Raw genomic sequence first — 12,549 nt, 5'->3', positions numbered from 1 at the left:
TTTTGATGTCCAAGATTTTATCTGGCTCTTTGCCATGTTTTTTTTTTTTTTTTTTTTTTTCCCAAAGGTCTTCATTACCCCTTATACAACTTTGTTGAAAAAAAAAAAAAAAAATTAATAATAATACACCCATATACCAAGGGTTTTTTCCTCCTTTTCAAGGGAGGTAGCGAAAGTTAAAAGGCATAAATCCTCTCCCACCCATTTCATATCCACACACTCCACTCCCATTCACCATCCCTCCCTCTCTCTTTTCTTGGCTCCTCCTGGATAATGGGTTACCCCTGCATCTCACCCACTAAACTGTATCAGAAGCAATGCAGCAAAAATTAGCACATCCACAGAAAGGCTTTATTTAGTCAGCAACCCCCTCTCTCATATTAATAACACAAATCATTCACCAATATGTTTCCATATCAATTTTTAATATGTCAAAATTTATCTACCAGTTTTGGAAACATACAATAAGGTTGATGATATGTATTAATCAGTGAAGTATTAGGCTTGTCTATACATTTTTTGTACATGGCTTACTATTTTGAAACAGATTTTGTAATATATTTACTTCAATTGCATCTTTCAGTAATCACTGACACTGATGTATTTCTCTTCCGTTATGGCAGATTGCTTTAAGGTTAATGAGAGGTTGAATTAGATTTCATATTTAATTTTATAATACTGTCACAATATTGTATTTACATGCACACAATTATATATTTTTTCTATACAAAACTAGATATAGTATCTTCCCCCAAATGTACAATAAAATATTTAAACATTCCCCAAAATACTCTAGTAAAAAAGAGGCATCTTTGAAAAGGGTGTATTGTATATAACAGCAAATATTGTAGAAACTAGTGTTGACATCACTGTATGGGGCAGAAACACAGAACATAAGAGAGGAAGAGTTTAAATGTGTTCTAGATGAAATGTCTGAGAATTATGGTAGGAGTTACTATAATGGCTGGATAAAGTGAGAAATGAGGTGAGGAGGAGAGCAGGGGTGGAAAGGGAGTTGGGAGATAGAGTTGATGAAGGAGTATTGGGATGGTTTGGACACATGGAAAGAATGAGTGAAGAAAGATTAGTAAAAGAGGTGTGGAAGGCAGAGGTGGAGGAAGTGAACATGAGGGGGCAACCAAGGATGAGATGGATGGATGGGGTAAAAGGGGCATTGGTAAAGACAGGAATGTCTGTTGAGGAAGGAAGGGAAAAGACAGAAGATAGGGGCGAGTGGAGAATGGTTGTGTATGGATGATGCTATAATGCATGGAAGGGAGTGAGTTGGGGTTGCGGAGGTGAGGGAGCAAGTGTGAATGATATTTTGACACAACCTTGAAGGGATTTCTCCCCGTCTTCTCTTTTTCTGCATGAGGGGGATGTGAGGGGGGTCTGTGTCTTGCTGCATTGCTTCAGACCCAGGGTAATAGGTCAGATGCAGGAATGACCAGTCATCCAAGAGGCAAGAAAAGAGGGAGGGATTGGTGGTAAATGGAAGTGGAGTATGTTGGGATGAAATGGGTGGGAGTGGATTTATGCCTTTGACTTTGGCTACCTCCCTTGTATGAGGGGGAAATAGACATTGGTATATATATGTGCTAATCAAAACCCATTCACCTTTACAATATGGGTAACCAATAATAGTATACTTTTCATGTGTAAATACACACATACTAAAAGACATTTTTATTCTTACAAGGGGGTGGCAGAAGCAAAGCAAACATTCTTACCACATCCATCAAAAAACCCAACTATTGACTCTCCCATCTTAGCTCCTAGTGGATAATGGGTCATCCCTCTCCCCTGCTCACTCCAATGCACACAACCAGAGCACATCCACAGGAGGGGTTGACAGTTGAAATTGACTCACCCTTCAAGGTTTCATTACATGTTGATCCCCTTCCCTTCATCTACTTGAGAAAATACAAAGCAAATGAAAAGGAATACCTTTGGGCCACGTTATTCCCTCATCCAAACACAACTACTGATCACTCACACCCGTCTCTTGACATTTTCCCTCCTTGATCAATTGACATTGTTCCTGTTAAACCCAATGCCCTGATTCTTGGTCTTCCCCTCGGGTTCACTCCACTCACCTTCATCTTCCACACTCTTTTTTGCTGGCTCTTCATTCCAAGGTGACATGCAGACAATACTTTTAATATGGTTTGTGAGGGTATCACTATAGACTAAAGTCAAACATCACTCACCTACATTTACTCATCAAGGATTCATAATGGGAGTGAAATACAATTTGAGGTTCAATTTATCATGATTCTCATAAGATATAGATACATTTCCTACAGTGGTGGTATAAGAACCATCCCCTGAACACTGTATTTCAGTGTTTGATGGAAAGACACAATCTATGAAATGTGCTCTACCCTTTTTCATCACAAATGGTTTCTTTAAAGGGCTAACTCTTTTATTCAAATATGATTCAGAGCAACTTCCACTTAATGCATCACGTATATTTGTTACCAGTCTAGGGAAGTCAGATTCAATTTGGTAAACCATTATGTCCTCTGAAGTTGTTATGTCTGAACATAATCTATATTTCTTATTAGCTTCACATACAAATGTACGATAACACTTCCCGACTTCTCCTAAATCAGCCTTAAAAATCTTTCTGTGAATGGCTGAAGGATTCAATGGTATTGACTCTGGTATGGTTGATATATCCTTACCCCGAATGCACTTCAAGATGTGAATACACTCTGTGTGACTAAAAATATCTGTATCAATGACCTTATCAATGAACTCGTCACTGGACATAGTCATAAACCGCACTTCTTTCAAAAGGTCTTCAGTCTCCTTCCGTAGAGCACTATTGGAAGGTTCCTCTTCTCTCTGGTAAATCTGAGCTTTACCCCTAAAGAATGCAGTAAAAATAAGAAAGTTGTATGTCATCATTCCTAGTTATCTTGCAATGTAAAGCAATAAAAATAATTACCATGATGTTATATGAAAGTGGGAGCACTCACCAGGTAATGATGGCATTTAATAAAACCATCTCTGATGACACCTCAAGGTCCTCCCTCTGCAGCAGATTTTTCATTGTTTCCTTCCTGATCATGGACACACAGTCAGCACTCATAACATCATCAGGTTTCTTATCCAATAACTGGCCAACACAGGGTTAAAAAAAAATAATAGAATAAATAAATAAAAAAGAAAAAATAAATAATAAAGATAGATAAAATTACTGCAATTGAGATCTAATACTGCATGGACAGCACCCACTTTGGTCTAGAAGTTTTTAGCTCACTAGAGCAGCATTTCCAAACTTTTCTGACCCTGTTGTCAGGCCTAAGCACTCCAGCACACCCAAACTAACATCTTAATACTAGATGGATTAAGGAAAGTGTATGTAGCTTATGCATCACTTCCCAATATCCCAAGTTGGGAAATGCTGTCCTAGAGCCAAGGGAGTGGTCTCTTTTGCCACATAGTTATGACCTGGCTTTTCATGTAAGGGTAGTGTGCTAGAGGCAGCAAGGAGTTGTACTGCGTTTGTTTCTGTGAGCTCTGTCTGTTTAATGAGTCAGGTTAGCTCAAGTGTTTGAACATATGTAGAATTATAAATGAAGCCATACTATTAACTCTCATTCTATGTCTGCCACAATGATTACAACTTAAGTTCTTTGTCCACAAAGCAAGAGTGCTACTTAAGCTGCTTGTAGCTCAACACTTTTGTAAAAGTTTCATTCATGAATAATATACTTTGTAATTAATATCCACATTCCTACCAAACCGGTTTTTCAAAAACTTAGGGCAGCTCATCAAAAATACATGACCTGGATACTATAGGAAGACTTGTTTGTACATTCCATTATTGAAGCATTAAGATATCTAAACTAAAAGTATCTACAATAAAAAATGCAGCTATAAGAGCATCAAGATCTCATCAAACATGAAACAAGTTTCTCTGATAATCAAAATGTTTGAACACCCTGGCCAACAATTAAGAACTTAAATGAACTTCTTGTACTAATGGAAGGAAATGGCACAGTACTCACTTCATTACACTTGTTATTCATATTGAGGTCTTCATACAACAATGATGCGTCCAAAGCTACCAGAGTTTTTTCTTCTGTCAGGTTGGATATGATATACTGCAAAGGTACTTGATATCATGAATATAACTTCAATGAAATACAAACATACATACATATATCAAAGACTTTTTCCCCCTTACACGGGAGGTAGCCAAAAAACAAAGGCATAAAATCCACTTCCACCCATTCCATCCCCTACATACTCCACTCCCATCCAACCCCCTACCTCCCTCTTATCTTGGCTCCTCCTGGATGACAGGTCATCCCTGCATCTTGCCCACTGCCCTGGGTCAGAAGTAGTGTTACAAGACACACCACATCTACAGCAAGGCTGCTTCATTAAATCAGCGACAGTGAGCGTATGTCTTGGTCGGTTCACCCACTTATACAGGGTAAAGTCTTTTTAGTACATGTACGCAATTAATATTTTATCATATCTATCATTTATAGCAGGAGTTTCCAACCAGTGTAACACTATCTCCAAGGGAGCCCAGGAAGAATTCCTGAGAAGAAGGGTTGCAAAGCCTTGCTCAACTCAAGTGATTTGGAGCAATAATTCTATAGCTTATTGTATTGTGATCATCTTTTTTATATCATACTTGTTTTTCTTTCTATGCAAAAGTGCATTTCAATCATTATCATAATTCCTCCTTTATATGGGGGGACCCTCCTTATCCATGCAAAAGAATATACCCAGTAGATAAGAACCTCATAGCAGGTCTCATCACTCTTCAATTATACATTGTGCAAATTAAATGACAAAAAATTCAACAACTGTGAGACTGGAAATAGCATTTTCCTAATGGGTGAAAAATCAATATTAAATTAACTACATTCTCATTAAACCAATGACAAAATCCTCCTACCTCTGAACAAATTCTTCTGGCAACATCAAGCTGGTACTTGTGGGCTGCAGCATATACCTCGAGAGCTTCATCTATAGATTCTAGGTCCATGCTGTCCTTGTACATGCAGTCCAGAAGTCTACGGATTGCCTTTGGGGAGTCTTCATACAAAGTGAGCTCCTTTTCCACAGACATAGAGCCTGTGAGCATGGTCTCAAAAACAGGGGAACTCATGATGAGCACCAGCCTGTGGACCTACATATTGTAAAATAATGATACAAGACAAGTTTGACACTTTTTCTTCTTTATTCCTTTATTATTATTAATAATAATAATAATAATAATAATAATAATAATAATAAAAGGAAAATAAATAATTCTTACCTTGAATTTTTCATCATACTCTGGAAGGACAATTTCAAGATCAGTATGTTCACGTGCTGAATACAAATACTGTAAGCGCTCTGTGACATTTTGTAGTGACAACTGCCATCCTCCAGCCTGACATCTTGGTTTAACTGTGGTAACTGCTGACTCGTCCATGTCTGTTTCAACCATAAAAACCTGTGTTCAAATGTAAAAACACATTAAACTCAGTGTTACACAATTATTCCTATATCATATTCTCAAGTAGATTTAGAATTTTTGTTAGAAATAATCACCACTTCTGCCCTTTTGGACAATATTGACACAAAGTACACCCAGGTCTCTTCATCCAATTTTCGTCAATTGCAACTTGTGCAGACATTTGGCCCCAGGACATAAACCCACTTTGGGAAGTGGCCCAGGACATAAAACACCACCAATTCCGGAAGTGGGTTTATGTCCTGGGCCCAAATATCACCACAAGTGGATGGCGAGTGTTGAATTAAGGGACCTAGGTGTACGTGCTAGAGCCAACATTGAAACAAAAATGTCGATTCAGAGGTGGTATAGGAGAGATTTAAAAAGTATAGCAGAATGGAGGGCCTGTAGACAGTAAATTAGTAGCATTTTTATTTAATTAATCTTCAATCATGGTCTATGGCAATGTAACACAGGTCCCTAAAATATTTATTACGCAAAACTTAATCAGACAATACCACATTTGAGGTCAAGTGGGTTTACAATAAATTCCTCATGACCCTAACAGACTGGTGACAAAATGAAGTTTTACAATTTTATCTTACTATTACATGTCTTCATAATTTTACCACAGAATACAATCACTCATTGTCATTACATGGCACAATGTATTACAAAGGATTGCAAAGGTGGAGCATACTGACAAGAGACCTTTTGGTCCATATCTAGGTCAAATGCAAAAAAAAATATAATAATAATAATAATAATAATAATAATAATAATAATGAATAAATAAATGAATAAATAAAAAACTATTATAATGTAAATGATAAATAACATACCTAAAAATGCTTATAGTTGAATAATAAACAAACAGGAAAATAGTAAATAATAATACAATGACATATAACTAATAAATGAGATTCAAGCAAATATTGATAAACAGACAAATGATAACAAAACAAATAAATAACATAAAATAAATGATAATCATTACAGCATCTTGCTTAGGTGTTTATCTAAATGATTCTTAAAGTTTTGAACTCAACTACATTGTACTGCCTCTGCAGGAAGTTTATTCCATTCATTAACCACATGGTTGGCAAAGTTGTTTCTACCCACTTCCAAATTAAATCTATTTCCTGACAGTTTGAGACCATTGTTTCTTGTCTGATTCTCATTCAGTGTGAAAATTTGGTCACTTTTGATGTTGTCAATTCCTTTTAGCATCTTAAGACCTGTATCAAGTCAACTCTGAGTTTACACTTTAGGGAAAATAGATTCATATATTTTAGTCAATTTTTGTATGATTTATTTTTGATATTTGGAATCAGTTTTGTGACTTGCCATTGTACTTTTTCCAATCTGTCAATGTCTTTAATGAGATTCGGTGACCTTACAGAAACAGCATATTCCAAATGTGGACAAACTAACGAAGGGATTTCTCCCCGTCTTCTCCTTTTATGCATGGGGGGACGGACAGGGGGGGTTGCCTATTTAATGAAGCGGCCTTGCTGTGGATGTGCTGTGTCTTGCGATACTGCTTCTGACCCAGGGCAGTGGACAAGGTGCAGGGATGACCCGTCATCCAGGAGGTGCTAAGATAAGAGAGAGGGTGGAGGGGTGTGGAGTGTATTCAGGGATGGAATGGGAGGGAATGGTTTTATGCCTTTTCCTTTCCGGCTACCTCCCCTGTAAGGGGGAAAAAGAGTTGGTATATGTATGAAATTTATTAGTCAAAATACAGCAGGTGATAATGAACAAAGTAGCCAAACTCATCCTTTACAGAAAACCAAAGACATAGCTACTCCTTGCCTAATTCAGATTCAATGGCTACCTATAAAGGGAAGAACAGAATACAAAATATGTTTATTAATCTACCAATTTGTGAGAAAACATTGTCATAGACATCTAAGAGACCAACTTATTGACTATGGTAGTGACCTAATACCTTTGACAAAACACTCAGATCATCCACAAGGACTCCAAGGACCAAGAGTTAACCTTGAACTTAGGAAAAGATCTACATCCAATTGGCTAGCCAAGTAAAAGACCCTGAAAAAGTTGAAATATTCAAGAAACATCTCAAGACCCACCTTTTTGGAAAATGTTATGACCTTCACAACAGGGTCATCACTGCAGATTCATCCAAGTCTCCAAACTTCACAAGTGGATATTCATATATAAAATGTTACCCTCCTGAGGAGCCACTCCAGCTAGACTGGAGGATCTAAACACCAGAAGTAATAAGTAAGACAGAATCTGGGGTGGGATATGAAGAGGCCATGATCACATGCTTGTCTGAAGGATATAAGAAATAAAACTTTTCATACAAATGAATTAATTGGAATAGCCCAAGAGAAGATATATCACAACCTGGAACCATATACCAATTTTAAATGAGGCATGATTATTGGAGCCTGTGAGACAGAAAAAAAAACACACACACAATACATCCAAACAAAAATATATGCATGCCTAGACCACTTGAGAAGTTCTTATGACAAACCAAATTCAATACTTTACCAACTACCTCTAGAAAAATCCCTCAGTAGAATTAAAATTTTAACAATGGCATGTTAAATGTTTGTGTTCAGGACACCATCCACCTGACAGTACTTGCACAGATAAAACAAGGCCACAGAATCAAACCACACTGAAGATACTGACCACCTTATCCTGCACTAGCATTCATTATCAAAAATACAATATTTCTTCTCTGAGTTATGGGCCTGCCTGGTAGATGCTACCAGTTACCGAATCTCAGACCTGGAGCAGGGGACTGATCGAGATAGCATTCCTTCAGTACAGCTCCATTCCTGTACTACAAAAACGTAATTACACACACCAAAGATTTTATTTATAAGATCCTTGGTGAATCAAACCACATCTACTTCATACATAAGAAAATCCCATTTCACCACCCTAAGCCCATTCCTCTCCACGGCACTATTGATTAGAAAAAGTACAACACTTACTAAGCTGGGCCTGACAGACTGAAATGGTTTACCCCACCACCTCATCGTCATGTGATACTTGTCCTACATCTATTCAGAGTTACATCGGATGAGAACATTCCTTCATGTCATCCTTTCATGATGATCTCAGTCCATTCACTCCTATTACGTTTCCTTCGTTCCACATTTCTTAAGGCCGGCTTTCTAACTTACATATTTAAACAACATTTCAATTTACCTTTACAATCCGCTTCAAAGTTCAAGCTGACTGATGTAACTTGCAGAACGCAACTCTGTAACTTGGTCAGTACGTTCTTTACGTTTACAGTCCTGTCTTTCGAACTACGAACCTTATCACAGACGAAGAAAACTGACATATGGACTAACAAAAAATGGATGTTATCAGGGATAACTATAGCAAACCAAAGCCATATAATGCTTAGAATATACAGATCTATCGTTAAAAATTCATCATTCCATAAATGTTTACTATTGAAAGTTTGTTTCCAAAATAAAGAGGAAGAATGTAGGTAGCGTTTATCTGTATGTACTGAATTAGAGATCACTCGTGGGCGGGGAGTTGAGTGTGTGTATGTGTGTAAGGTCACAGCATTACCCACAGATCGGTTATATATAAACTCTGAGCTCTCTTCTGGGAGGAAAATAGCTGTAGATCACGAGTCCAACACGTGATTCAAGGCCATGGTGAATCACAGGAAATGGGGCTATATCGGCCAAGACTTCAATCGGTGCACAAACAGCCAGACTTGAAATTATCGGTGCACACAGCGAAAGTGGCGGTTAAATCAAACAGTAAATTTAATATTATCAAGGAGAGCTACGTGAACATTAACAAGGAGATCCTATGTTCCCCCTACACAACGTTAATCGGACCCATCCTGGATTATGGAGCCCATTGCTGATGACCTCACCTACTAAGAGAAATCAAAATACTTAAGCAAGTCCAACACAGGACGACCAGACTGGTGCCAGAACCGGGGAATCACCCGTCAAATCTTTGATTCTTCTTGGTAGTCAGCTGAATAGTTTGGGTCTCTCATGTGTAAAGCTGTTGGCGTGGAGGGATCTAAGTTGCTGAGAGACACCGAATTCGGGTATTCCTCTTCTGCAGGCTCTCCCATGTCTTGGATGATGCAGTTCATAAGAACATATGAATGAAGGAGACTACAAGAGACCATGAGGCCTTCACTAGACAGTTCCATGTTCATTACCACCTGCTATCCCCATCCATAAAGTTGTCTAACCATTTCTTAAAACAACTGATATTTTCAGCGCTCGATACTACATGGTTACTAAGTTTGTTCCATTCGTTGACCACCTTATTAGTAAACCAATTCTTGCCTATTTCCTTCTTAAATCTAAATTTGTCCAGTTTAAATCCATTACTGTGACTCCTGCCCTATTGTCTTAATATGATGACCTTGTTTGCATCACCCTTGTTAAAGCCTTTGATCTACTTAATCACCTCTTGATATTCATGGAGCTCTCGGCAGTAGGTTTGGGCACTTGCCTCTCTATTATTTTCCACATATACGTGGTGGCGTACCGCTCTCTTCTGCTCTGCACCGAGCGAAGTTCCAGATTTTTTTTAGTTCCGTCTAATAATCTTGATCTGTTCCAGTATTTACCTATCAAATGAACACCCTTTGATTTTGTTCATGTTGTTCAGTGTCTCATATCTTGTTTGGTGGCCACAGTTGGCAGACATATTCAAGTTTCGAGAGCACGAGCGACTTCCAGAGGGTGAGTAGGTGTTTGGCCTACCGAGTTCTGAAAGTGCGTAAAATCCAGCCCGTCTGCAGGTTTGCAGTCTTCGTAATAATGTCTATATACTCTTCAAAGCTTAGTTCATTGGCATAATAGGGCATTATTCTTAAATGTTCATTAATTGTATATCGAATCAGCTCAACATATTCGTTGTTAAATTTAACATTGGTTTCTCTTGCTCAGTCATTTATGGATTTAAGGTCTTGTTGTACGTTTGCTGTATCTGCGGGAGACTTTGTATTGGAAGAGATATGGTCATCGCCAACGATGACACACGTGAGTACCTAATATCTTTATCTATGTCTCCAATCATGATTGAAAATAGTAAGGGTCCAAATACTGACCCCTGGGGGACTCCACTTGCAACATGGGAGCTATCAGACATTTCATCATTGACGAGGACCTCCTGTTTCCTGTTGTGTAAGAAACTGTGCAACCATATACCCATTTTCCTCCAGTTCCTAATTCTTTAGCCTTTCTTAAGAGGATATCACAGTCTACCGTATCGAACGGTTTGGCGAAATCGAGGCATGTAACTTCCAAATTGATACTCATACTGACAGTCTCAGGTAGTACGTCATAATGCTGGATTAGGTAGTTGTGATACACATGACCAACCACTACAAAAACCGTGTTGTTCCTCATTGAATTTGTTACGGCACAGCCTCCAGGAAAGCTCCCCGGAGATCCACCAGCCCTCTTTTATACACTACTATCTTTTCATTTTCTTACAGACATTCTTCCCCTCCCACAAAAACCGATCCCGCGCAAGCGTTTGGTCTTTCCTAGGAATTTAGAATTCAGTTCACACCTGGTGGCAATAGCCCTCTTTTATACACTAGTATCTTTTCATTTTCTTACAGACCTTCTTCCCCTCCCACAAAAACCGATCCCGCGCGAGCGAGCAAGCGGGTGGTGGTCTTACCTTGCAAGTCGTAAGTCGTTCACTCTCGGGCACGACATCTCCAATCAGCAGTCCTCTCCAAGCTTCAAGTTGCCCTTCGCTCTCAGACTACGACCTTCCTTCCACGAGCTTAGTGTTCATTAAAACTCGAGTGCCTTAGTGTCTACGACCTTCCCTCTACGAGGTTAGTGTTCATTAAAACCGTAGTGCCTTGGTGTTATTGTGAGTTTCATTTCCCTGCTGGCTTGCCCGAACCTAATCACAACACACCTATAGCGCAAAATACTATAACGGTTAAAATAATAGGAAAGTATAATTTCCCACTTACTGCTGAATTTATTTATAACTATCATGCATTTTTCTCTCTGGCTGAAGGTGTGCGGCACACACATAGCACACCCCGAATATACGCCCCTGATTAATGGTCAGGTTAAGTAATGAAAAATGTTACCATGACCTGAGCGACGGCGTGCCTGAGTGATGGCGCAGAGCGACGGCGGAGCACCCCAGACCCCAACCGATCAGCACGCGGGGGTGGGAAATTCTACAACTGATCCAAAGTATGTAAGCCATAATACATCTGATAACAACATGTCAAATGGGTACATTGGGTCCACTTATGGTACTGTTGTGGTTTGGCTCAGACAAGCCAGGGGAATGAGACTCACAATAACACTAACACTAAGATTTAATGGTTACTAGGCTCGGAGGTCACCGACGAGGGGTCGTAGAGGGAAGGTCCGGAGTGAGGGTCTCATCAAGTGTCGTGGGCTGGTGCGAAGGGCCGCTTGAAGCTTGGCGACGTTACTTGCTGGAGAGGACTGCGACCGAGGCGTCTTGCTGGGGAGAACTGGTCCCAAGGTCTTGCTGGAGAGAATTGCTGCTTGCAGATGTGCCAAGGAGAGAACTGGTCGTGTCGGCAAGACGCCGTCCTTTTAAATGAGGATGGTGGGTCCCCGGGGAGTTTTCCCGAGTTTCTGATTGGCTGCTGGCTGGCTGGCTGGCTGGCTGGCTGGTCGAGACGTCTTTGCGAACTATCCTTGCCAACCACGGCGAGTATATAGGCCTAGCTCGAGTTGTGTGACGGCCAGTCTGGTTTTGACCAGCGGCGCGTCACTACAGTACCACTCAATATATCAAGTAATTTCTGTTGTGGTGTACGTTTTTTTTTTTTTTCTTATTCATTTTTGATAGAGAAAGATTTGTTGTTGTGTAGTTGTGATGTGAGTTCACCTTTATAACGATTGCTGGACTTGTTACAATGGTATGTTCAAGGAATGTGGATAGTATGGATTAAAGGGTTATTTTTGTAGTGGAAATGACAAACAAGTCCACAACTAGACTAAAAAAGTTAAAATTCCTTTCTATACACAAAACTTATCAAAGGATCTCCATATCTTGAATATGTGCCTAATTTTTTTTAGTCATTTGTT

General features: G+C 39.2%; 1 protein-coding gene across 1 annotated transcript; it reads right to left on the bottom strand.

Annotated features, from left to right (window-relative positions):
• Window positions 1-651: 651 nt before the first annotated feature.
• Window positions 652-11,175, bottom strand: LOC143037392 (BTB/POZ domain-containing protein 2-like). The gene is made up of 8 exons (XM_076205530.1): window positions 11,138-11,175; window positions 10,497-10,625; window positions 7,564-7,603; window positions 5,288-5,467; window positions 4,925-5,158; window positions 4,020-4,115; window positions 2,985-3,124; window positions 652-2,872 (listed from the first exon to the last, which is right to left on the bottom strand). Exons 1-8 carry the CDS (start codon window positions 11,173-11,175, stop codon window positions 2,224-2,226), a joined length of 1,506 nt encoding a protein of 501 aa, XP_076061645.1. The 3' UTR covers window positions 652-2,223.
• Between the last annotated feature and the right edge of the window lie 1,374 nt (window positions 11,176-12,549).

Source organism: Oratosquilla oratoria, chromosome 22 (genome assembly GCF_046742065.1).
Source record: "Oratosquilla oratoria isolate Oo_2021 chromosome 22, ASM4674206v1, whole genome shotgun sequence".
In the NCBI taxonomy this organism is placed as follows: domain Eukaryota; kingdom Metazoa; phylum Arthropoda; class Malacostraca; order Stomatopoda; family Squillidae; genus Oratosquilla; species Oratosquilla oratoria.
The sequence above is the reverse complement of the archived record's forward strand: the minus strand, read 5'-3'. Positions and strand labels throughout refer to the sequence as shown.

What these genes read in the sequence shown, in the direction of transcription:
- LOC143037392 (XM_076205530.1), bottom strand. Translation starts at nt 11,175, where the DNA reads ATGTCGTGCCCGAGAGTGAACGACTTACGACTTGCAAG. An exon ending in TGAATAACAAGTGTAATGAA is followed by an intron (nt 3,125 to 4,019) that starts GTGAGTACTGTG and finishes TGTGTTGGCCAG; the next exon opens with TTATTGGATAAGAAACCTGA. An exon ending in TTAAATGCCATCATTACCTG is followed by an intron (nt 2,873 to 2,984) that starts GTGAGTGCTCCC and finishes TGCATTCTTTAG; the next exon opens with GGGTAAAGCTCAGATTTACC.